General features: G+C 39.5%; 1 protein-coding gene across 4 annotated transcripts in view; it reads right to left on the reverse strand.

Annotated features, from left to right (window-relative positions):
• CDK14 (cyclin dependent kinase 14) overlaps positions 1 to 26347 on the reverse strand; it is a 547444-nt gene that overhangs the window by 302999 nt on the left and 218098 nt on the right. For all 4 annotated transcript variants that reach the window (XM_032402204.1, XM_032402206.1, XM_032402205.1 and 1 more), the window contains one exon: positions 9220 to 9314. In XM_032402204.1, coding sequence (XP_032258095.1) covers positions 9220 to 9314 — 95 coding nt within the window. The remainder of the gene's footprint in view (positions 1 to 9219; positions 9315 to 26347) is intronic.

Consider the following 26347-nt stretch of genomic DNA (forward strand, 5'->3'; position numbering starts at 1 on the left):
TCATGGTGGAATGCCCCAGGGGTCAGTCCATAAAATTCCTTTCCATTTTCTGTGTTCATTCACTCATAGGCTGTTTTAGTTATTGACTGCATACAACAAACCAACCCTATGCTGGATGGCTTAAAACAATGACCATGTTATTATTTCTCACAATTCTTGGGTTGCAAATTCAGAAAACGCATATCAGGGACAACGGCCCTTGGCGCCAGGTGATACTTGTGAGCCCAGAATGCGCCCCCCTCCCCCCTCCCCAAGATGGCTTCTCACGTCATACGTCTGGCACTTAGCTAGGCTGGGCAAATGGCTTGGCTGGGGTCCGATACGTAGAGCCCAACTCTACACTGTGTTCCAGGTTCTCCGTTCTCTTCCATGTCCTCTGTGGCCTCTCCCTCGCCACATGGCTTCTTCAGCAAGACAACTGGAATTCTAACACATCCTGGTCAGGATGCTCAAGATTGCAAAAGAGAAGCTGTCAGGACCACAACTGGCGGAGTGTCACTTCCACCATGTTGCTCATTGGTTAGAGCAACCAAAAGCCCCGCCTTGATTAAGGGGTAAGGATTGCACAAGGGGGTGAGTATTCAAAGGCATGGTTCATTGAGGACCACCAATGTAACAATTACCACACTTGGTGATCCCATACAATCCCCCTGTCAAACAATATCTACAACCCAGACAACTTCCAAATGTCTACCCTGGATCTCTTTCCTAAATTCTAGACTCATGCATCCAACTGCCTTGTGACATGTCCATTTGCACATACAAGGTGCATGTCCACTTTAACCCATTTAAATCTGAGTCACGTCTTCCCCACTCTGCTCCTCCTGCACTCTGCCCCATTTTTCCTCACGCAGCTCCACTATCATAGTTGCTCAAGTCCAAATCCTTGGGGGTCATCCCTGACTCCTCTTCATCTGTCAAATCCCACATCAAATGCTATCAGCTCAGCCTTGAAAATATATCCTGAATTCCACCATGTGCCTCAAATATCTGTGTGTTCCTCCTTCACCTCCTTCAGATTTTTTACATAAATACCCCTCACCTTCTCGGTGAGGCTGCCCCTGATCACCCCCATTTACAGCTGTATGTGCCTGTACACGTGCACATGTATTTTATCTCACAGGAAGCAGAAAAATGTTCCATTGCCCCAGGAGGGTTTAATCTGGAAATCAGAATACTGATGGAGAGCTACAGTTTTTGAGAACAGATGTGGCTTAAAATCATGCAAATTAAAGCATTCCTCATAGACTTAGAAATCAAAATGTATGAGGCAGAGAAACCAAATAATGAGGTAAATTGTGTGACAGGGAGCAAAGAAAGAACATAACTTTCAGCTGCCAGTCCCATATTGAACATCACACACACCTCAGACCATCATATAAAACTCTGAAGACGGGTCTTCATCCCAACACTAGCCGTCAAGGTGAGAGAGGATAACAAGGATCTGGGCACAGAAGTCTTGTCTTTACCCTTTTAACTTAACTGAGTGATTTCACTTTAAATTCTCTAAGCATTATTTTTCCTCTTCGATAAAAACTGGGTAACAAACAAAACTGGGCAACAATAATATATGCCTTATGTACCTCAAAGGGCTAAAGACAGAATCTGAGGAAATAATGTGTATGAGAGAGGGCTTTGTAGAATAAAATTACTATAAAAATAGGGGCGCCTGGGTGGCTCAGTAGGTTGTGTCTGCCTTCAGCTCAGGTCATGATCCCAGAGTCCGGGGATGGAGTCTGGGAATCAGGTCCCCGAGAGTCGAGTCCCTGGGTCGAGCCCCACATCCGGGTCCCTGCTCAGCAGGGAGTCTGCTTCTCCCTTTGCCCCTCACCCTGCTTGTGCTCTCTTTCTCAAATAAGTAAAATCTTTAAAAAAAAAAATAACGTACATGAATTTTGGTGATTCATAAATCACTTCACATGATTTTTGGAGACACAGTTTTTTTTCATATGTAATATAGATTTTTTTTTTTACATAATGTTGCACATTAGTTTGACTATTTTACTAGTTTGCCCCACAGCAGAAGAAATAAAATGAGTGCTCCAGTGAATATCATAAGCTATAGGGTTGTTGTTTTTCTTCTTATACATAATAATTAAATGTGCAATGAAGAGTTCTACTACACATACTTTGATCTCATGTAATAAAAACCAGAACAGAATAGTTATGTGCTTTAATGGTAATATATATTTACATAATCACATGTTTTAAATTTTTCAGCATGATGTTAAATAGGTTAATGTGGCACTAATTTGTCTTTGGCCAAAAAAGGAAAGAAAAGGGGAAAAAAAACTAAATTGCTTAACTTTCTTTTAAGTAGAAAAAAATTGTTAGCACTTTCACTGTTTTCTATAGTATTTCTCTGCCAACACTCAAACCCATGTAGGAAAAAGGGCAGCTATAACAATGTCTTAAACCACTGTGAAACCAGATATATTTTTCAAGCTAACTGACTCATTCCTTGGTTAAAAATGCTCCTTCACATTGGACAACAATGGCAGGAAGACAGGACTGAAAACAGGAGCAAACTGAGCTGCACGTTTTCCAGCGGGTCCCCAACCTTGCAGCTCGCGGATTATATCTACACGCTTTGAAAGTGTATAAGAATCTAAATTTCAGACATTTTAGGAGCTTTCCACAGTACTGCAGAGACAGTGTATACTAGCAGTATCCTATTATCCACTGAAGAGTTTTAATAATGACCTCCAAAGTCATTGAAATCTTCCAGTGCTCTTCCACATCACTAACTGTTCATCACTTATGTCATTATTCTGGTCCTCCCAAGGCTTTTGTGTAACCTGCAATGTCATCCGTGGGACTAACACAAAGCAGCTGGACTTCAAGTTCTCTTTTAAAGCAAAGATCAGAAATGTTTTTATGCAGTATGTATATGATCATAAAGAAGAATGTTACTATATGTTAACTATCAAAATTTAAGTTAAAAAATAATAAAATAAATAAATAAATAAGAGTGTTTCACTGGGTGGAACTCAAATTACATAGGAACCTTAAAAAAAGCCTCGAACACTTAACTAAAATCCAAAGAAAAAATCCAATAGTACCTAGTGAATCTTAAGTTATTTTACTTTTCTTTCATACCTAGGGTTCCAATGGGCACGGTGTATTTTTCTTACACTTTTATTTTACTTTATTTATTTTTAAAGATTTTATTTATTTCAGAGAGAGACAGCAGGAACAAGGGGAGAGGGAGGCAGAGGAAGAAGCCGACTCCCCGCCGAGCAGGGAGCCCGATGCAGGGCTTGATCCCAGGACCCTGGGATCATGACCTGAGCTGAAGGCAGACGCTTAATCCACTGAGCCTCCCAGGCGCTCCTGTCTTACACTTTTTAACTTACTTATTCCCCTTCCTCAAAAAAAGGGTACTACTAATTACATGGAACTATAAAATCAACCTTTTTTAGAAAACAACTTTGATGTTAACAATTTTGAAATGTGGCAATATAAGCACTAAGTTTAGGAAAGTGCACATTAAAGTGTTTGATATTGATTTCAGGGCTTGCTAAACAACAAGGTTCTGTGTGCGTGTGCGTGTGCGTGTGTGTGTGTGTAAGTAGATCCCAATGATATACAGGGGGCAATACTGTAATTATAAGTTTGCTTTATGGAAACTTAAAAACATTTCATAATTAAAATAAAATCTTAAATGATGAGGCTTTTGACCAGTCCACAACACTTATTTAAAGAACAAAGCAGTTTAACCGATTCAGGATTTAACTGCACTCAGGATTTTAAGAGCAGAATAAGGGAGGGTGGTGGAAAGAAAGAAGAAAATTTCCTTTTCCTCTTCTGACCAAAGGCTCAATCTAACTACAGTTGTAAAAATAAGTGGGAGATACAACATTACAATTGGGAACCAGAGTAAAATGGGTCTGGATAAGTACCTAATCTCCCTAATCCTTAGTTTTCTTTTCCTTTGTAAAGTGACATTCACAGTTCCAGGAGGCCACTGAGAACATCAAAAATGGTAATGAATGTAAAGCCCCCAGCAGAATGCTCAGCATAAAACAATAAATAAACTTTAGTTACTGATTTCTAGTATCGTGGTCATACTTTCACCTCCTTTTCTGATCCACCACTCATCATGCCAAGCCTACAGTGCCCTCTGATTTCCTACCCTATGTCCCTCACCTAGATCTGCTCTAATTCCCAAGGCAGCATTTCATGCTTTGAAATTATTATTGCCTTTCCATCACTATGAAACATACAAGAAAAAAGCATGAGTATTTTATAGTTTTCTGAGTACAGATCCTTTGCCTCTTTGGTTAGATTTATTCCTAGGTATCTTATGGTTTTGGATGCAATTGTAAATGGGATCGACTCCTTAATTTCTCTTTCTTCTGACTTGTTGTTGGTGTATAGGAAGGCCACTGACTTCTGTGCATTGATTTTATATCCTGCCACTTGACTGAATTCCTGTATGAGTTCTAGCAGTTTTGGGGTGGAGTCTTTGGGATTTTCCACATAAAGTATCATATCATCTGCAAAGAGTGAGAGTTTGACTTCTTCTTTGCCAATTTGGATGCCTTTGATTTCTTTTTGTTGTCTGATTGCTGTGGCTAGGACTTCCAATACTATGTTGAATAGCAGTGGTGATAGTGGACATCCCTGCCGCGTTCCTGACCTTAGGGGGAAAGCTCTCAGTTTTTCCCCATTGAGAATGATCTTCGCTGTAGGTTTTTCATAGATGGCTTTTATGATATTGAGGTATGGACCCTCTATCCCTATACTCTGAAGAGTTTTGATCAAGAAAGGATGCTGTACTTTGTCAAATGCTTTTTCTGCATCTATTGAGAGGATCATATGATTCTTGTTCTTTCTTTTGTTAATGTATTGTATCACGTTGATTGATTTGCGGATGTTGAACCAACCTTGCAGCCCAGGGATAAATCCGACTTGGTCGTGGTGAATAATCCTTTTAATGTACTGTTGGATCCTATTGGCTAGTATTTTGGTGAGAATTTTTGCATCCATGTTCATCAGGGATATTGGTCTGTAATTCTCCTTTTTGATATGGTCTTTGTCTGGTTTTGGGATCAAGGTAATGCTGGCCTCATAAAATACTCATGAAAGAAATTGAGGAAGACACAAAGAAATGGAAAAACGTTCCATGCTCATGGATTGGAAGAACAAATATTGTGAAGATGTCAATCCTACCTAGAGCAATCTACACATTCAATGCAATCCCCATCAAAATACCATCCACTTTCTTCAAAGAAATGGAACAAATAATCCTAAAATTTGTATGGAACCAGAAAAGACCCCGCATAGCCAGAGGAATGTTGAAAAAGAAAAGCAAAGCTGGCGGCACCACAATTCCAGACTTCCAGCTCTACTACAAAGCTGTCATCATCAAGACAGTATGGTACTGGCACAAAAACAGACACATAGATCAATGGAACAGAATAGAGAGCCCAGAAATGGACCCTCAACTCTATGGTCAACTAATCTTTGACAAAGCAGGAAAGAATGTCCAATGGAAAAAAGACAGTCTCTTCAACAAATGGTGTTGGGAAAATTGGACAGCCACATGCAGAAGAATGAAACTGGACCATTTCCTTACACCACACACAAAAATAGACTCCAAATGGTTGAAAGACCTCAATGTGAGACAGGAGTCCATCAAAATCCTAAAGGAGAACACAGGCAGCAACCTCTTTGACCTCAGCCGCAGCAACTGCTTCCTAGAAACATCGCCAAAGGCAAGGGAAGCAAGGGCAAAAATGAACTACTGGGACTTCATCAAGATAAAAAGCTTTTGCAAAGCAAAGGAAACAGTCAACAAAACCAAAAGACAACTGACAGAATGGGAGAAGATATTTGCAAATGACATATCAGATAAAGGGCTAGTATCCAAAATCTATAAAGAACTCATCAAACTCAACACCAAAAGAACAAAGAATCCAATCAAGAAATGGGCAGAAGACATGAACAGACATTTTTCCAAAGAAGACATCCAAATGGCCAACAGACACATGAAAAAGTGTTCAATATCGCTCGGCATCAGGGAAATCCAAATCAAAACCTCAGTGAGATACCACCTCACACCAGTCAGAATGGCTAAAATTAACAAGTCAGGAAATGACAGATGTTGGCGGGGATGCGGAGAAAGGGGAACCCTCCTACACAGTTGGTGGGAATGCAAGCTGGTGCAGCCACTCTGGAAAACAGTATGGAGGTTCCTCAAAAAGTTGAAAATAGAGCTACCATATGATCCAGCAATTGCACTACTGGGTATTTACCCCAAAGATACAAAAGTAGGGACCCGAAAGGCTACGTGCACCCCGATGTTTATAGCAGCAATGTCCACAATAGCCAAACTGTGGAAAGAGCCAAGATGTCCATCAACAGATGAATGGATAAAGAAGATGTGGTATATATATACAATGGAATATTATGCAGCCATCAAAAGGAATAAGATCTTGCCATTTGCAACGACGTGGATGGAACTGGAGTGTATTATGCTGAGCGAAATAAGTCAAACAGAGAAAGCCATGTATCATATGACCTCACTGATATGAGGAATTCTTAATCTCAGGAAACAAACTGAGGGTTGCTGGAGTGGGGGGTGGGGTGGGAGGGATGGGGTGACTGGGTGATGGACACTGGGGAGGGTATGTGTTCTGGTAAGCGCTGTGAATTGTGCAAGACTGTTGAATCTCAGATCTGTACCTCTGAAACAAATAATGCAATATATGTTAAGAAAGAAAAAAAGAAGAAGAAGAATGTAGCAGCAGGGGAAGAATGAAGGGGGGGAAATCGGAGGGGGAGAAGAACCATGAGAGACAATGGACTCTGAAAAACAAACTGAGGGTTCTAGAGGGGAGGGGGTTGGGAGGATGGGTTAGCCTGGTGATGGGTATTGAGGAGGGCACGTTCTGCATGGAGCACTGGGTGTTATGCACAAACAATGAATCATGGAACGCTATATCGAAAACTAATGATGTAATGTATGGGGATTAACATAACAATAAAAAAAATTAAAAAAAAAAAAAAGAAAAAAGCAGAATTTATTTCTGCCAGATACTGTGAGGAAAGCAATCTGATTAATCCATTAAAATATGTAGGAGCCTTAATCTTCCTCAAGGTATCAGTAGATGTACAAACAACAAGCAATGAAAAAACAGTATAAAAAAATAAAAATTTTAGGAAATATTCTGGGGAGTTATTTTTATACTGGGTAATTGCCACATGGTCACACTAACACTGCCAAGGAGTCCACACCTCCCCAACTCTAACTCAGAAGACTCTTGTAAGCTATTTCTACAGTCTGGAACCCCCCACCCCAACTCTGATTTCAGAGATCCATTCAAACATTTTACTTAAACAAAACCCAAACAAACTTTAGTTGTAGCAACAAAAAGTACTCCACCAGAGAGAGCAAAAGGACAAGAGATGAAAAGAACAGAAAAAGACAAGGGTTAGATGGAAAAGAGGAAGGCAGGAACAATGGGGAGGTGAGGAAATAAAGATAGAGTGGGGGACCCAAGGAGAGGCAAGGCAGGGCAGTCCTAAACCATGAATGATGCGAGCTTGCCTCATTCTCAAAGAGAGAATAGGTTAAGCTACATCTAGACTCCCTCAGAGAAGTTGGGAATAAAACGTTGCCTGAAAAGTACTGCTGATATCCACACTATTATGTGGCTGATTGACCTGGGATGGCTCCACAAGAATTGGGACCAGGGGAAATTTCACTCACACAAAGAAGAGTGATTATTTAACAGTCAGTCTTAATCAGTTAGCAAATATTATAGGACATGTTTAAAAGTCAGTCTTAATCAGTTAGCAAATATTTTAGAACAGTGAATTTCCTTCATGTGGTCACTTCCACAGCATATAAAATCATCAAATGATTTTAGCCTCACAAATATATTTAGTTTTCTTTTAAGACTTGAAGGACATATTTTCATATTAATTCTGTTAGTTTCTCTATTAACGTTACTGATTTTAGAGGCCAAACTATTTTTCTTTCTAGCTTAACCATCTAATTTTGGAGGAGGGAATAAGTACATTTTTGAAATCTTTTTTTCTACAAAACATAAAAGTTAGTCAAGTATACTAAGAAAAATCTAGATTTAATTGCAATATTGCAACTAGACCTACTGGAAAATATGAAACAAAAATTCCAATTCTAAGTCAACTGAATACATTATTGACTCCAAAATCACCGATTAAACAAAAGAAATTATATTTGCATTGATGTGCGAATCTGCATCCATTCTTGGTAGCATGTAATATATTCAACTGCTCAGCTCTAGCTGTCCTTGTAGCCACATTACCATATTATTCAAATGTATCTATCATTTATATGTAAATAGAGAAGATAAATGGCTTCTTCATAAGACAACAATTTTCAAATGATAAACAGACACAGGCAGACATTAGCAAGATAAAAATGTTGCAAATATACATTCTATTATATATTTTTTAAAAAAACATGGAACCTATTTCAAATTTTTTAAAAAAGTAGTGTGGTAATTTATAAAATGGGATCCTAATACATTCACAATACCAATAGCTACTCTCCTCAATAAAAGTCTCCACCAATGTCATTTGTATCTTATAAATTACATGTTCTCAGATCCATCTGTGAAAATTGGGATGTTAATTATCATGGTTACATCTCATGATTCCACAGTTAAAGGCTGAAGTGGTGCTACATAAATACCATATGTTTTTCTAGGAGAAACGGAGAAAGATTAATTATGAGTTCAAGTCCCAAGTCTTCTAGCAGTAATACTCTCAACACAGTAAGATCATTACATTGTGTGCTATGCAAATTGGAAGTTTTAATTAATAGCTGAAATACGAACTGAGGGAGAAAACTATGAAGTCTAAATTGTAAGTATCAGGCTTTCCTCCACCCATCCAAAAAGGAAAAAAAAATCTTAGTAAGAATGCTTCTGAGAAACCAAGTTGTAAGTCCAAAGGGAAAAGAACTTCCTTTGATGGAGTGATCACTGTCATGCTGTTTAATCCTATTTGATAAACCTAAAAATTACAGCATATCCAGTGACAAATAGATTATTAACAGATAATATATCTGATGAAAATTCAGTTTAAAATTTTTCTGGATTGTTCAAAATTATATAAACTTACTAGATAAAATACTTCGGTACAGCAACTTAAATAAGAAACTCCATCATAATACTACAAGAATTTTATTTATGTTTATAAAATCTGAATTCTTATTTTACTCACCACATATTCAAACACAAGTGTCAGCGTCTCCTTGGTGTGGATGATGTCATGAAGCAGCACTATGTTAGCATGTTTTAGTCCTTTTAAGAGAGAAGCTGTAAAACAAAGTAGACAAAGAGACGATGGATAATAATCAACTGATATGTTTCATTATCATTTTGTCAGATGAGATATTTATTTTCCCATTTTCCAAGCCAATAACTATTCAGAATCAAGGGTAGTGGAAGAGAGTTTTCATTTAGATGAAGCTCCTCCCCCAATTATTTCACCTGTTATTTGCTGTTAAACTCTAGTTAGATTCCATTATGGCCAGAGGACATAGTTGGTATGATTTCAATTGTTTTAAATTTGTTAAGGTTTGTTTCATTACCCAGAATGTGGTTTATCTTGGTATACATGCCATACATATGGAATATATATTCTGCTGAAATTGGGTGGAGAGTTCTATAAACGCCAATTAGATTCTGTTGGTTGATGATGTTGCTGAGTTCTTCTCTGTACTTGCCGGCTTTCTGAAAAATGGTTCTATCAGTGACCAAGAGAGGGTTGTTGACATCCCCAACTGTAACTGGGGATTTGTCAACTTCATTTGAATTCCGCCAGTTTTTGCTTTATGTGTTTTGCTTTGTGTGTGATGTTTACTGTATATACATTTAGGATTCCTATGTTTTCTTTGTGAACTGGCTCCTTCATAAATATATAATGTCTCTCTGTCTTTGGTAATTTTCTTTGCTCTGAAGCCTGTTTTATGGATATTAATATAACCACTCTAGCTTAGTTTTGATGATGTATCTTTTTACTTTTTCTTTTAGCCTACCAATATAGTTAGATTTGAATATGTAAGTTTCTTATAAATAGCATATCACTGGGTCATGTGCTTTTTAAATCCATTCTGTCAACCTCCGACTTTTAACTGATATTTAGACCATTTACATCTAATGTAAATATGAATATATTGGGTCATCTGACATTTCAATCCATTTTCCCTTGGGCATCTTGTAACTTAGTCTTCATTTCTGATTTAGTTTTGTCTTTTCTTCTATATTTCCCAGGAGTTCAATTAACTCATTTCATTTTGGCTTTTGTGCATTTTTTTTTTTTAAAGATTTTATTTATTTATTTGAGACAGAGAGAATGAGAGAGAGAGAGAGAGCACATGAGAGGGGTGAGGGTCATAGGGAGAAGCAGGCTCCCTGCCGAGCAGGGAGCCCGATGCGGGACTCGATCCAGGGACTCCAGGATCATGACCTGAGCCGAAGGCAGTCGCTTAACCAACTGAGCCACCCAGGCGCCCGGCTTTTGTGCATTTTTCTTCTTAGCTTTTGTATTACCACTTCAAGGTGGGGTTTTTAGGTTTCATATACCCAAGAGCCTGAATAAGAAAATTTAATTTAGATTACAGTTTGTTGTGTACAGTTTTCTTTAATTTTATGGTTGTTTTTTGAAATGCATTTATTTTATATTTTCTGAATTTTTACAACAGTTTTATATAGATGTGCTTGTTCTAGTCTTATTCATTCAAGGGTCTGTGTTCTTAGTTTGAGAGTCCTCTCTTACATCAGTTCTTCTCTCCTCTATGTAGGTATTATGGATGGTGCTGGTGGCAGAAAGGGAGAGAGTTTGGGGTGTTCTGTTTCTTTTTCATTTCTACAGGATCCTTAATTTCTCCTTATTCTTTCCTTTTTTACTTTCACTGCCAACTTCAAGGGGTACGATCCTTTCCCTAAATATGTGAATCTCTCCTCCAGCCAACAGTTTCTAATCCTATTCGCTTTCGATCTTTTCTGTAGTCAGTGCTGTGAACCTCATGGAGTCCCAGTTTTCTCTTTCTGAAGTGATTCTGTCTGGGCTTCATCTAAGTCCTCCATACCCCTCTACTCTTTTACACAGTCTCTTAAACCTGTCTGAAGCTTCCCTTGCACCACTCTGCAACCATAGGCTTGCGGCATCTCCTAATGCTTTTAAAGATGTGGGTCATGTGTGCTTTTATTTGCTCTCCCAAAGTTATAAAATAACCTAGTTACTGGCACTGGTGGCCGTGGACAAATTCTTGATACCCAGTAATACTGCAAAACCACCCACATCTTTACAAAAAGATTTATAATACCAAGCATGAATCTTAATGTAAACCTTGGGTTTTGGGTGACAGTGATGGTCAGTGTAGGTTCATCAATTGTAAGGAATGTACCATGCTGGTGAGAGATGTTGATAGTAGGGGAGGCTTAGGGGCAGAGGTGGGGAGGAGGTAGGTGGTGGTAGGCAGGGAGTATATGAGAACTTGCCACTCAATTTTTCTGTGAGCCTAAAACTGCATTAAAAAATAAAGTCTACTAAAAAAGTAAAAATAAAGAAATGCACCCATGTTTTAACATACTTAAAAAAAAAGCAAATCTAGATTATTTAATATTTTACTCAAATAAAATGATATTACATATATCATATATCCTATTTTAGATAGGTAATCACCATGCAAGATGGGCTGCACTGGGCATTCCCCAGAAAGGCAGAGAGAAAGCATACAGATAAATTCTAGTATGAGCTCAATGAATGTGAGCAGTTGTTTTATTAGAGCTATTGTTATTGCTAAAATTTTATTTATTTATTTGACAGACAGACGCAGCAAGAGAGGGAACACAAGCAGGAGAAGTGGGAGAGAGAGAAGCAGGCTTCCCGCGGAGCAGGGAGCCCGATGCGGGGCTCGATCCCAGGACCCTGGGATCATGACCTGAGCCGAAGGCAGACGCTTAACGACTGAGCCACCCAGGCGCCATTACTGCTATGAATTTCTGTAGACTTCTGCAGGCAAAACTGTTTCGGGACCATATACATGTTCCTTAATTGCAAGACAAACTTTAATAAACATATATTTGGCCCAAAGAAGGTCATCCAGAAAGAGAACTAATTTTTTTTTTTTTTTTTTTTAAGATTTTATTTATTTATTTATTTGACAGAGAGAGAGAAACAGCATGAGAGGGGATAGGGTCAGAGGGAGAAGCAGGCTCCCCGCCGAGCAGGGAGCCCGATGCGGGACTCGATCCCAGGACTCCGGGATCATGACCTGAGCCGAAGGCAGTCGCTTAACCAACTGAGCCACCCAGGCGCCCTGGAAAGAGAACTAATTTGTGTAGCTGGTTCCAACACTGGAAGACAACAAGAAGCGTGCTTCCCCTGAAACTCAATCAGCAACAGTGTATAGTCCAAGGCCAGACAAGTCCAGGCTACATAGTGAGGCCTCCTCTCCCATCCTACATAGACCTGCCATGGGCAAGTTAGTTTTATACACTAAAAACCTTACAGTAAAAACATCTACAAGTTTATTTTACTGGAGCTCTGTAAATTAGCACACATGGGAAAATAATTACAACAATAAAATCACAGTACACGAACTATGAAGGAACAACCATCATATAGACTTATGATAGACTTTTGTCTCATTAATTCCAATAATTTATAATCTTCCTTCTTTTAACTATTCAACTGGCCCATCAGTCTTAAACAATTAAAACTTTATTAAATAGCTAGCTTTCAGATATTAATCTGGGGACCAACTTCACATTTGCTTATTTTAAAAAGGACACTTGGCCTGCACTGAACTTCCAAGGCAGACTCATCCTCAGAGTTCAATATTTGAAACCACAACAGGGTATTTGAAAATGATGAACAGGTATGGGACTTCACACCCACCAGGTATAGGACGCAGATAGGTGAAATGAATCAAGGGCCTAAACGATCCCATGTTGTATGAAAGCAATCTGGCTTTGTGAGGCAAGTTTTGGAAATACATTATACAACAGGATTTGTAATCTTGTCCAATTTCATTTTTCAAGTTAACCCCTTAGCCTGTCAAATTCAGTGAGGATCCATCCTTATCAGCAACAACCCCAAAAAGGTACTGAAGCTTCCACTAAATTAAGAATCCCGGGCCCTGAGGATCCTTTACCTTGGGATTTTTTTTAACTGCTCCCCCGCAACCTCCGCCCCATCATCGCCTTTTTTCTCTCGCCACTTACACCTAAATTGTTGCTCATTTCTCAAAATAATGTCTTCACACTCATCATTTCCCGTGGCATTTTTCCTACAATTTCAGGAAAATTGAATTTCTGCCATCATTCATCTTGGGGAAAAAATGGTTTGTTCCTGACAGTGACAAATATTATAGAAAAAAGTCATGTCATTGCTTTATATATTTTTGACCATTTCTACACGAAGACTCAAAGTCTCCACATTTCTTTCTTGTAAGTCTCAATTACTACAGATTTTCGATTTCTAAATACATTTATATACACTTTTGAAGTAGACTATCAGTTAAATAGGTACCCATATCTGTATTTGAAAGCAAACCTTCTTTCTTTTGAGCGTAACATCATAAATTTGCATTTGAAAAAGGACAGAGCCACTAATTTCATAGCTGATGGCAGACAAAAGGCATGGAAGGTCAGAAAACCCTCCGCGATCTCTATCAACATCCTATCAACATCCAGGAGGTGCCAGACCTGACTAGTTATGAGCCTGCCAAGGCAGCAACCACTGCTCCCAGCAAGTTGCCAGAAACTGGAATTCCTGCTGTTACCACGGCAAGTGAGGCTCCTGGGCTGCCAAGTCAGACCAGTGATTAGCACCTACAAGTTCTAAAGCCAGTATGTCTCCCTTTTCAAGACAAACACTGTCAAAATAATTCTCCATGTAATCCTAATAATATCATGGATATAACACATGTTATTTTCTCATCGTTTACTGACAAACAAATCCTGTAACATTAGCGTTAGTAATTCCAGCATGCTTGGTTCCTCACTTGGTTTCTCCAGATTTTAAGTAAACATATGGCAACATTTTAAATTCATTTCACCACTGAGGTTTGAAAAATTTTCAACTGTATGTGATGCAAAAGACTTGTAATTTTAGGGTTGGGGGTAAAATTCTAACAATGGTTTCAAAACTGTGATGTTGAAACAATACAAAAACAGAAAAACACTGTTGTGCTTAAAGATAATTGTGCCTCTGACAAAGTCCCAGAAGGACAGAAGGACACAGGGAGCCTCCCTTCATTTGGTAGCAGGATTCAGGTATCTGCTTCTCTGCCATATTGAAACTTCCAACCTCCCACTTTGAGAATAAACATCTTCAATTTCGACTCCCACTTGGAAGGGATAAATTTCACCTAAACTCCAATTTCATCATGATTAAATAAATTCTGAGTTAACAGAAGAGTTCAGAGTATGTTCATTTTTTTTAAAGATTTTATTTATTTATTTGTGAGAAAGAGAGAGAGAGAGCATACAGGAGTGGGGGGAGGAGCAGAGGGAGAGGGAGAAGGAGAGACTCTCAAGCAGACTCCCCACTGAGCGTGGAGCCCAATACAGGGCTGGATCTGATGACCCTGAGATCACGACCTGAGCTGAAGTCGGAGGCTTAACCGAGAGCCACCCAGGCGACCCCAGAGTATGTTCATTTTATCAGTTACAAGCAATGTTAATAGAGAAAGAAAGAACAAAACCTTCTTTAATATATCAGTTTTCTAAGTCATTATATGATAATCCTTCTAGGAAAGGACAGACCACAAACAAACACAACCTATCCTTGCTCACTCCCCCGTTAGCCTCTGGAAAGAAGTAGTGCATTCATATATTCCTCTCTCTTTTTTTAAAATGTCCTCTTTTCCTGAGGGGTAGACTGGAGAGGCTGCTATCTGACATTTCTAGAAGACAAACATTACTACTCATTAAACCCAAGGAGCCAACCATACCTCAAGCTACAACTTACAACAGACATGAACTTTTTCTTTAAGCCCACAGCTAGATAGTTCTAAGGCTGCTGAAATCCACTTTATACTAGAAATAATAAAACTACTTACTTTCAACGAGAAGTTACTTGCCAGTGCATTCTGAATATTTTCATAGCTAAAGTATTTTGAATGGGAAAATCTCAAGGGTAGAGAGCAAACAACAACAACAACAACAAAAAAACCAAAAAAAAGACCAACAAAAAACCAAAAACCAAAAAACCAATGCATGCAGAGAAAAGACAAGATTGCTTGTTTAACTGTGTCTGTGAGGACTAGGTGGTTTAGACAGAAAAATGAACAGATACACAGCTCCTAGGTTAACCTGTACACAGTTCTGCAAGGTATGCTGCCTAGTTCAGCTACATACCAGGAGAAAGGCTGCGGTTCTACTTAGTTCCAGACCCTTCCCTTAATGATATCTAATATGATAAATAAACACATACACACGCACATACCCATAAGCTAACAAATGAAAAAGTGCAAGAATCAGGTTAAAAAATGGAACTGTATCTTTGACTCCATGTTTTTTGCTTTTTATACCTTGTACGCACACACATACAAAGAGTCAACTCTGTGTTATGGGAAAAAGAGGTCATGGATCACCCAAAACACAAAGCCAAAATGTGATATCATATAAACTTAATTAAACTAAATCACATGATAGGATTTGGAGACATGTTTCTTGACCACCAGGTATCATCCAAACGTGGAAAGATAATACAACACATTAGGAATACTTTATAAATATCACATGAATCGCTTTCTATCCATCAAAAAAAAAAAAAAGTCTACTGTTTTTACTTGCTCCAGAGCTAAGTTTTTCTATTTGCGGATAGACAGAAATTCAATCCCACTGCATATTCCTCCTGCCTTGCTCCACTCCTAATATCCCCAACGTCGCAAACCTGAAATGTGGTACTGGAAATTACAGACCCAACCATTCCCCTTGCCATCAATACCTGTTTATCCCCCACCCCACTACTGGCAAAGGGCAGTCTGCGGGGGGCTACCTCCACATTGCAGCCTCACAGGACCACCGCGAATGCTTACTAAACACTTTAAAGAACAAATTCCTCTCATAGTATAGCTGAGCCACATAAAACTGGCAATATTTGACATTTTTGACCTACCAACACAGCAATTTCACACAGTTCAACCTAATAGAGTTTACCTGGCTCAAAGCAATTTTAACTTTATCACAAATGCATTGTTACTTTTACCACTGCTAACATTCAAACCGATTAATCTGCCATCAAAGGGCCAAGACCCAACTCTGCATAGGGAAAAAAAAAAAAAAAGGAGGAATCTGCTTATCAGACTATGGTTACAGCTGAGGGGAGGAATACAGAAACAATTTAATTTTCTACATGTACCTTTCTATATCATTTGAATTGTTGATGATACAGGTATATTCCTTTTATACTACAAAAGAGGTCTTGAAAAGTTCTTTGTTACAAGTGGGTTGGCTAAAGCGAACTGAAATAGCACTAAAAAGGCATACAGATGTTTAACTACACAATTAATATGCAACTACAACACATCTACAATAATGAATCATTATAACTGCAATGTGATCCTTCACTACTAATCCCGGCCTCATTACTAATCCCTCCTTGCTAGGGTATTGGTGCAAATGCTTACATTATAAGGGGCTCTTTTCCTACTCTGGAACACTGCAGGCCCCTATCAGCCTCTAATTTGCTCCCACATCAGACGTTAATCCAAAATGTTGAAACTGTTTCTTGTCTAAATAGTTACTTTCCTGCATTAAGATTAATGTACTCCCTGAAAAAGATTCCTAGTTTGATTGTCTCCAATTACTCCCAGATGAACCTGTAAATGACCCACCAGCTGCCTTTCCATGCTGTAGCTGATCCTGTTCCCATTTGCCACTAGAAAGATCCACGCATGCATGTAGGTAGGATGGGAAAGCAGACGGGTGGTTTCCTCTAATGTAAACATCTTGCTAGTAACTTCTGCAGAAACAAATCTTGCTAAGTGACAGGGCTGGAAATAGTAGCACTTATGCTCCAGGTACTTTTCAGTGTAGGAGCTGAGGGTTTCTGGAAGAACTACTTTACACTTTATTACATGTGGCTTACATGTATAGTCAGTAAGAATACTACAAAGTATGCAATAAAGAAAGATGTGTGGTTTGGCACCAAGCCTCTTATGTCTTCTGGTTAAGAAAAATAAACATTGGTAGCATAATAGCCATCACTGTTTAACTAAATGTAACTCAACCTCAATCCTTACATGAAAATATGTGAATAGCTATTATTGTATTTCACAAAAATAAACAGAAGTGTAAAGTCAGAAAATATTTTCTTTGCCATGGTTTCAAGTTCCAGTACATAGGGGGCTGCACAGAGGACACTCAACTTTGCAGATACCATTCAAGTGGTAGAGCGCAGTCAGATTCCTCCACAAAGCAGCATAATTCTGCAGCTTATTTCCAGACACAGAAAACTCTACCACCCTTTGTCAGGAATTAGACTGTTCATATCACCACAGCGACAGGCCCGCCAGGAGGTGTTTCTCCAAGCATGGTCCTTCAATGATCCAATCCACACCAACGGCTATCAGTGCAAATTCATTAGACTCTATCCCAAACCTACCAAATCCAAAATGATGGGGAAGGGACCTAAGAATAATCCAAGAAATTTTTATTTAATATCTACTGTGTGCCAATCACTAGGCAACGGGAGAAACACAGAAAAAACTCCTGTCCCTATGAAATTGGCATCTGATATTTTGACCAACCCTTCTATTCAATGCTTATGCATCCTAAAGCTTAAAAATCATTGTGTTATGGTTTTGATATGGAGAAATGGGTAGCATGATTGTGGGCTGTGTATGTGTGTGTGCATGTATTTATGCACTTAGTTACATTACAATCTATTCACTGTTCCATAAGCAAATCAAAAGAAACAGCAAGACAATCAATCAGTTTGTTTACCTAGTATCCATTACCCTCTCTCTCCCCCACCCCCTCTTCCTCTCTCTCTCTCTCACATACGTGAGCGCTTGCGCGCACACACACGCGGGTGCGCACACACACACACACACACACACACACCTGCTGAGACAGATGCCACTGAAAGATTAAAAGTCCTGGGCTAGAAGGAAGAGAGAAGTCTTTATTCTGAAAATTTGATGGTATTTTGAAAAATGTGTGCATTTTTTCCTGTTCAGTTAAAAAAGAAAAAAGTCAGGTCATAAAGCTTTTTCATATAATCCAATGTTGATAAGGTCATCATTATATGGACTTTTCAATCCCATAATTCTTGAAATCTGTGAAGGAATAAGATTTTATGTAAAATGCTGGCAATAAGCCCTGTATCGGAACCAGTGTTTTGATAAACAAATACAATCAGCAGGTCTGGAGATACTATAAACAGACCATGAGCACAGAAGGAAGAAGGAAAAGACTATAAAAAATGAAGATGAATTTTGGTTGGGGTTAATTCTTACCCTTGAATATCCCTGAATTGAAATTTCAAATATACCACTACTGCATGTGACTTAATAACACAGTCAAAGCTATAAAAATTTCAAATTACAGCTTAATTCAGTGGAAAGTGCACAGGCCCACAGCACCGGTTAACCTTCAGGAGGGCAATGACCTTCTACCTTCCCATGACAAAACTCCGTAAACTGTCCCTAGGCCTGGACAAGGCCTGGAAATCCTCCATGCCGCCTCTAATCAGCGGTGGCCCCGGTGGGGACCCGAGTTCATCTCGGCCCTGCTGAGTGAGCTCTGCCACTGATGGGAAGGTCACTAATACTCTGCCTCCCGATTTGCTCCCCTCCCTCCAGGGCTTCCTTTCTCTCTGGGCTCAGTGATGCTCAGTAATGACAGAGCGCCGGCCCGCTCTAGCCCTACTTCAACGTTCAGGGCTTGTACATGTTATTTAATGTCAGAAAGGTAATTAAGGGTTCGGTCAGGGATTGCCTTCCGATCATAGGCAGGCAGGACTGGCAAGCCCCCGTCTCTAAGTGCTCTCATTTCTCGTCTCTCCTTCTGGCTCCGGCAGCATTTGAAGGAGATTTTTTCTGTATTTGGAAATATACAAAAAGCAAGACAGGAAAACAAATATACCTATAAAGGACAGAGTGATATCTCAAGTGTTCAGCATTCAGAAGTATATGATGATAAAAAAATAAAACTGTTGATGCCAAGTTAACACGAGTAAACTGTTACTGAATGAATTTGGGGAGGCGGCTCCTGCCAGCCTTTTCTGAACGTGAGGACTGCCTAAATCCCTACACTAGAGAAGCCACTTCGGTACAAAAACGATAAGAACGGCTTTTAAAAATCTTAATAGAGTCTCATATTATCTTCTTTAAGTCACTATCTCGTTGTGCAAAACTGGCAACATCTTAGAAGTGGTAGATTTCACGCAAGGTATGATACACTTGCGTAAGATCAAACATTTCTCTACGGTGATAACTGTGGGAGTAAAGTTAAAGATAAGTAAGCTGTATAATATATGTTTTATGTTTCTAAATTAGCAGGGTGACTTCCGATTGTCGTGGTAGTTAAAAAAAAAAATTGCCATTGGAGAAAATGACCAAGGGGAAGAAAAATAGGATTCTCGACTATGGTCTCAAGTTTTGCACCTCCGGCCCCCGCAGAGGAATCTGATGGTACATTCACCTAGGCAGCAAACAAACTGTTTGACTCCTGACACTTGAGCCTGCTCAAGTGTGACTGCGGAGGGGCCTTTCTTAGCGTCTCTCCAAGGTACGCTTGTGCCTGGTACTGAAAATAGTTTCTGCTCATAGCACCTGCCTTTCCACATAAGAAGGCAGCTCCTGGACACACGGTAAGCATGCACCGTCATTAGCATCACCATCGGATTCTCAGATGTGCTCCAACTCCTACTGACCCACATTTCCCTTTCTAATAAAACCTCCTCTTGCTTCGTAAACATTGTACACACACAAATACATACACATATATGACAAATCTTAGAGCATTAAATACATCTATGATTTGACTTACGCACAAGGTGACTGACCCATCGTGCGCGTGAGAATGAGTGTCACCTTCCACCGTGTATAATACAACCCTTCCTTTGAAAACTGAGGAAACCAAAATATACGAAGTTTGGCCCTAAGTCTCAGCTCCCGGCCTCCTGCCTCCTGATACAGTGCAATTCTACGTCTGTGATCAAAATCGGCATCATCTGCTTCTCTCACGGGCTTGGTTTTCTTGTCTTCTTCCCTAGTGCTTTCCTGTGGTCGTGGTTTCTCTTTATCTTCGTAGCCAGGTGCTGGGGGCAAAAGACCCTGAAGCGGAGAAGACCAGAGGCCATGCGAGCTACCTGTGGGGCTGCTCGCTGGCAGTCGCACCACCGGGACGAAAGAGGTCTAAAAAGACAGCAGTAAGAAGAGAGCTAAAGGGGAAATTGCGATTCGAACTGGCTTTTAAAAACTGTCCAACTGGGGCGCCTGGGCGGCTCAGTCGTTAAGCGTCTGCCTTCAGCTCAGGTCATGATCCCAGGGTCCTGGGATCGAGCCCCACGTCCGGCTCCCTGCTCTGCGGGAAGCCTGCTTCTCCCTCTCCCGCTCCCCCTGCTTGTGTTCCCTCTCTCGCTGTCTCTCTCTCTGTCAAATAAATAAATAAAATCTTGAAAAAAAAACAAAAAAAACGTCCAACTGATTGAGGCTCTTCTCTTCTTTAACCCTTTCAAGGGCTGCTTGACAGGACTCACGGGCCCCGCACAACAGGGCTCCTGAGGGAGCTCTCCTGACTCTCCCCCACACTCTGAACTCCAGCCATGTGGCGTGCAGGCACAGCTCGGGCCACCGGGGTGCTCCTCCCTCTGCCCTGCCGTCTCTCACAGCCTCAGGGCCCCTCCTTCATACTGGTTATTCAGATCTTTACTTGGCTATCATTTCCTCTGGAAGTCTCTGCGGACCGCCAGGGCTCAGGTTAGGGGCATTTTCGATGAGTACGTCCACACTGTGAGGTGTCTTTCCCAGTGTTATAATTACCTGATTCCCTATTTCCACCTGTCTATATCCCCCATCACTCATTATTTGCTCTTCCTCCAGCTGTGCTCATAGCACGCAATTCAGGGCTGAGTTTAGAGAAGATGCCTGTTAAGTGGTGATTAAATAATGCATGCATAAACATGAAAAGTAAAATCCTTAAAGGATCTCCCATAACTTGCCACTGGACTCCTACTACTGCACTCCACTGTCGGTTGATTATCCTCCTGTAATGTGTTTAGTTCAGCCGGGTACGTTGATCAAAATAAATGCATTCTTATTGTGTAATAACTGACAAATACACTGAGGCTATAGATTCCACTGAATTTTAAAAAGAAGCAAAGAAGCATCCTATAGGATGTCATTAGGAGTTTCCCTTTCATAAGTAGATGAAATGCTGTATATTCCTGCTATAACTAAGAAGTCATTATTTTATTTCCACTCACATTTCAGATGATGGAAGAGATGGTGAAAGATATTTGAAATTCTATTTCAAAAAGCTCATGTTAGAAATTGGTATTACATCCTAACATTCTACCCAGGAGGAGATAAACTCATAAACAATAAGGCAACATCAATGAGAAAAGAAGAGGTTCTAAACCATACGTGGGGTCACAACAGAGTGAAATCCAACCCACAAACTTGGTTTGTTTGGCTTCTGTGATGTTTTAGAAATTTATTAAGTATTTAAGAACTGGGGGATCTCACATAAAATGCATTACACTTTGGCTTTTCTAGAAAAACCAAATGTGGATAAAAGTTTTATGTCCAGAGCTACACAACCTGCCTCTTATATAAGACATCACTGCTATGCTTCCCTACCCTCCTTGTCCCCCCAAGACTGGCAGAGACTCTTAAGAGCCTGATACTGGATGGACCTTAAAGTCTGTGATCTCTGAATCAATATTTGTGTGTCATGTATAAAAGTCCATTACCTTGACTGTATAAGCTAAAGTAAAACTTATGAGGAAACTGGAAGCAGCCAATTCAAAGTGGGTTTTATGAGTCCCAGAAACCACACAGTAAGAAAGGGGATTAGAAGGAGAATGAGGAACATGTTACTACAGCAAGATCACAATTCCTACCAAAGAAGAACAGGCAGGAATGAAATTATAACCATTTCAAGTTGCTCATCTCAAAGCCCCACCGAGGCCCACTAGGTGGAACAGGAGCCCCTTAGGACTTTTAGCACAGGACTTTTTTTTTTTTTCCCCATGTCATTTTGAATACAAATTCATTGACTGACAGATCTAAACAGGCCTTGGAGGACATTCAGTCCAATTGATGTACTTTTTTAGATAAGAACATTGTAGCCCCAGAGAGATTGTCAAAAGTCATACAATTTGGTACATCACTTCTTTCTAGCTCTCTTTTTCTCCAATTCATTTTCAGAGATCTAGGGAAAATGTCAGGTAGGCATTAAACATCCTAGGAAAATGAGAAATAATCAAAATGGACTGATTCACGGTAGCAACAGCAAGCTGATGGCCAAGCTGCGCCAAGAGCCAGGTCTCTGATTTCCAAGCCACTGTGCCAGGCTTCTACCCAGAAAACTGCGGAGTTTAAAGTCTGAGAGAACTACAGGCATCGCTTATGATGGCCTGACATCCCCCAAAACCAACAAAGGACTCAGTGGGGAGGAAAGCAATCATCTGGGAGGAAACCCAAACATGGAACTCAGAGCAAATTAATCCAAATAATATTTAACACTGGCAAGGATTTAAGGAAATTCATATACTCATACCCTATTTGAGGCCAGATGTTACTGAGGTGGGAGAGGAGATTGGTCAACATCTATTAAAAATTAAAATACTTCCCAGGGCACCTTGGTGGCGCAGTCAGTTGAGCGTCGGACTCTTGGTGTCAGCTTAGGTAGTGATCTCAGGGTCCTGAGATCAAGCCCCATGTTGGGCTCCAAGCTCGGCAAAAATTCTACTTGGGATTCTCTCTCCCCGTCCCTTGCCCCTCCTGCTCGTGAGCACGTGCTCTCTATCTCTCTCTCAAATAAATAAATAAATCACTAAAAAATTAAAATACTTCCCATAGGCCTTAAACCAGCATTTCTCCTGGAAATTTATAGACAGATGTAGAAATAAGCAAAGATACATTAATAAGAATGTTCTCTTCATGTTCTTAATAAACAGTGAAAATTTTGAAATATTCTTAACTGTCTTAAATTCACTGTGTTCTGGTTAAATAATATATGGCACATTCATATAACAAAAAAATTGTGTATCTATTAAAAAGAACAATACTTCTGGGGCGCCTGGGTGGCTCAGTTGTTAAGCGTCTGCCTTCCACTCAGGACATGGTCCCAGGGTCCTGGGATCGAGCCCCGCGTCGGGCTCTCTGCTCAGCAGGAAGCCTGCTTCTTCCTCTCCCACTCCCCTGCTTGTGTTCCCTCCCTCTCTGTGTCTCTCTTTGTCAAATAAATAAATAAAACCTTTAAAAAAAAAAAAAACAATACTTCTATAAGTATTAACAACAAAACATGTCTAAGATATATTCATTTGGGGTGGGAGAGGGAGAAAAGGACATCAAGTTGAAAGCAGTATGTATTTAAAAGGGAAGTGGGAGGGGATGGTAATGCTCCAGAAGCTTCGAACAGACAGCCCTATGCTGAATGACACTGGGCTCAGGAAATAAAGCGTGGATGGAGTGGTAGTTTACTTTTTTTCTTATACTCACTATAAGAGAGTTTAATTTTTTTTTTACTTAGATCATCTATTATTTACTATTATAAATGTAGCTAATAAAAAATTAATGAAAAAAATTTCAAAATTCTTTTGTTCTCTACAGGTATCTATTTAACCAAATGATTATTCATTCATTCAGCTAACATTTATTATACACCTGTGATCTGTTTGCAGTTGTCTAACCTTGGGAGATGTGGAAAGGTACTGCAAGTGCTGAAAGACTTTTAAGATTTTACTCCTCTAGCAATATAAGCTAAAATCATACTATGCTTAGGTTAGCTATGGAGTAGACAAGCATCCAGGGACAACTCCATATTGCTTGGTATGAACTGCCGAGAGAAATGTTCTGATGAGTACAATTACCAGCCCTGCTTCCCCAAATAAGATAAAGGAATGGAACCAAAAATAAATAAGTTTCCTTGCCACACCCTCTCTTCCCCCGAATCTTCTGCTGGAGTCTTGGAAGGGAAGAAGGTAATGAGAAATAAAGTTCTGCTTGCCGTCCCCTCATTCATATATAACAGGTTTGGGGAAATGGACCAACCAGAAAGTGAACTGCTCTCTGACAAGGGTAAGGGGAAATGACAGGGCAATAGTCTACAGAGAGGCTGAGCCCCAATGTGAGACTGTGGGGTGCCATTTTGGTTATTTAGATGATGCTTATTTCTTTTCCAATGAATCTCTTCATAAAATCAAGGCAAGTGATTGACCCATAACCAGGTGATGACTGATCACACCCACAGGATATTCCTATCCTCTGCCCTGACTATAGTTAACCCTACTCTGGCATGGTAGACTGGATAACTGATGTGTTTGTATTTTTTTCCTCTTTTCCTGCTACTTCAACAAATAAATATATTTCTTTGACCCAATTTAGGACCTGGGGTACTGCTCAGTTTGATGGAAATATGCAGATGAGCTACTTCCAGCAAACTGAGATGACCTCCTGTAAACATTCCTGGAGCTGATACAGAGAATGCTCAGCGACAACACAGACTGTGGACCTCAAAGAAGAATCTTATCTAGATCCTCACGCTAAGCAAAACTTCTACACTCAAGTCAGTGAGAAAGGACACACAAATAACTTTACTATCACAGACCTATGTAAGTGCCATAGAGAAGAACAGCTGAATGACTGAAATAAGGCAATGAAGAAGAAAAAGAAATAACTTCTAACTGGAGAAAAGTGTGGAGGGGCGCCTGGGTGGTTTAGTCGTTAAATGTCTGCCTTCAGCTCAGGTCATGATCCCAGGGTCCTGGGATTGAGCCCCACATCGGGCTCCCTGCTCGGCAGGAAGTCTGCTTCTCCCTCTCCCACTTCCCCTGCTTGTGTTCCCTCTCTCACTGTGTCTCTCTCTCCGTCAAATAAATAAATAGATCTTAAATATATATATATATATATGGAATATATATATGGAATCTTGTAATAGGGGTGCCATATAAATTGCTCTAGAAAAAACTATGGATGTGCTATAAGGTGATAGAACATTTGGAGCTCAAGAAACTTGAGTATGGGGAAAGAACAAGAGTCATGAATGAATAAATATTATGTAGTTTATTTTGACTAAAAAAACAAATGTCTAAAGGGAAGTACTGGGGACAAAGTTTGAGACAAAGGTTGGGTCCCCACTGTCAGGTTCTTTTGGAGTTCAATTACTATTGTATACAAAAAAGAGGGGAGGGCTGAACAGGACCTGAATTTCTAGAAGGTTCATCCAGCAGGAATAGAATAGACTGCTGTCCAAAAGGAGGGAGTCCTTTCATATAGGACTAACTACCTGAATATACTATTCTAGTGACAACTTGACAGAACAGCTGGTAATGGATAGAAACAAGATTACTAACTGCCATCCTAGCTCAGTGACATAATAGTGTCACCAAGGGGGAAAACAATTCTCATTTTATTTTTTCAGAAAAACTCATATAAGTATTATAATAACTGAAATGAAAATGTATGTGTCTAATAAAAGGTTAGCATTGAGTACTGCCTGTTACTTGTCATATAAATAATATCATTTACTATAACAAGTCTTATGAGAAGGTTTGTTGAGAATGTATTATTCAAATGAATGACACCAGAAAAGGAAGCTAGCAAAAACCATCTCCCCTTGCCTACACACTGTACATTTGAAATGCGACATTTTATTTCCCACTAGTTTTAAAGAAACTAGCACTTCATTTTGAGGAAAAAAAATGGATTACAAAAGGGATTCAAATAAGGAACTTACTCAATTTTCTGATGGAAATTTCTCCTAGAAAATCATGTTTCCATTTAGTGATTTTAAAAGATGAGAAGTAAAACAAAACCTTTAAAACAAGTGGTATGAAAACAAAAATGTCCAAAAATGTTTAGCCAGATTTATGTAATTTCTATCATTTCAATACCTTCAAAAATACAGATGTTACTTTAAAGCTCAGAGAAATATGTAATGCAACATTTGCTTATAAAACATCAAAAACATCCATTCATTCAATGTTTACTGAGTGACTACTATGTATAAGGCACTGTGCCGGAGAAAACAGTGAACAAAAGACAAAAATAGGCAAAAATCCCACTCTATCATGCTTCTATTCTTGTGAGGAGAGACAACCAAAACAAACAGGAAAGAAAGAAAGAAAGAAAGAAAGAAAGAAAGAAAGAAAGAAAGAA

The sequence above is a fragment of the Phoca vitulina genome, unplaced genomic scaffold (assembly GCF_004348235.1).
Source record: "Phoca vitulina isolate PV1807 unplaced genomic scaffold, GSC_HSeal_1.0 scaffold4, whole genome shotgun sequence".
Taxonomy (NCBI): Eukaryota; Metazoa; Chordata; class Mammalia; order Carnivora; family Phocidae; genus Phoca; species Phoca vitulina.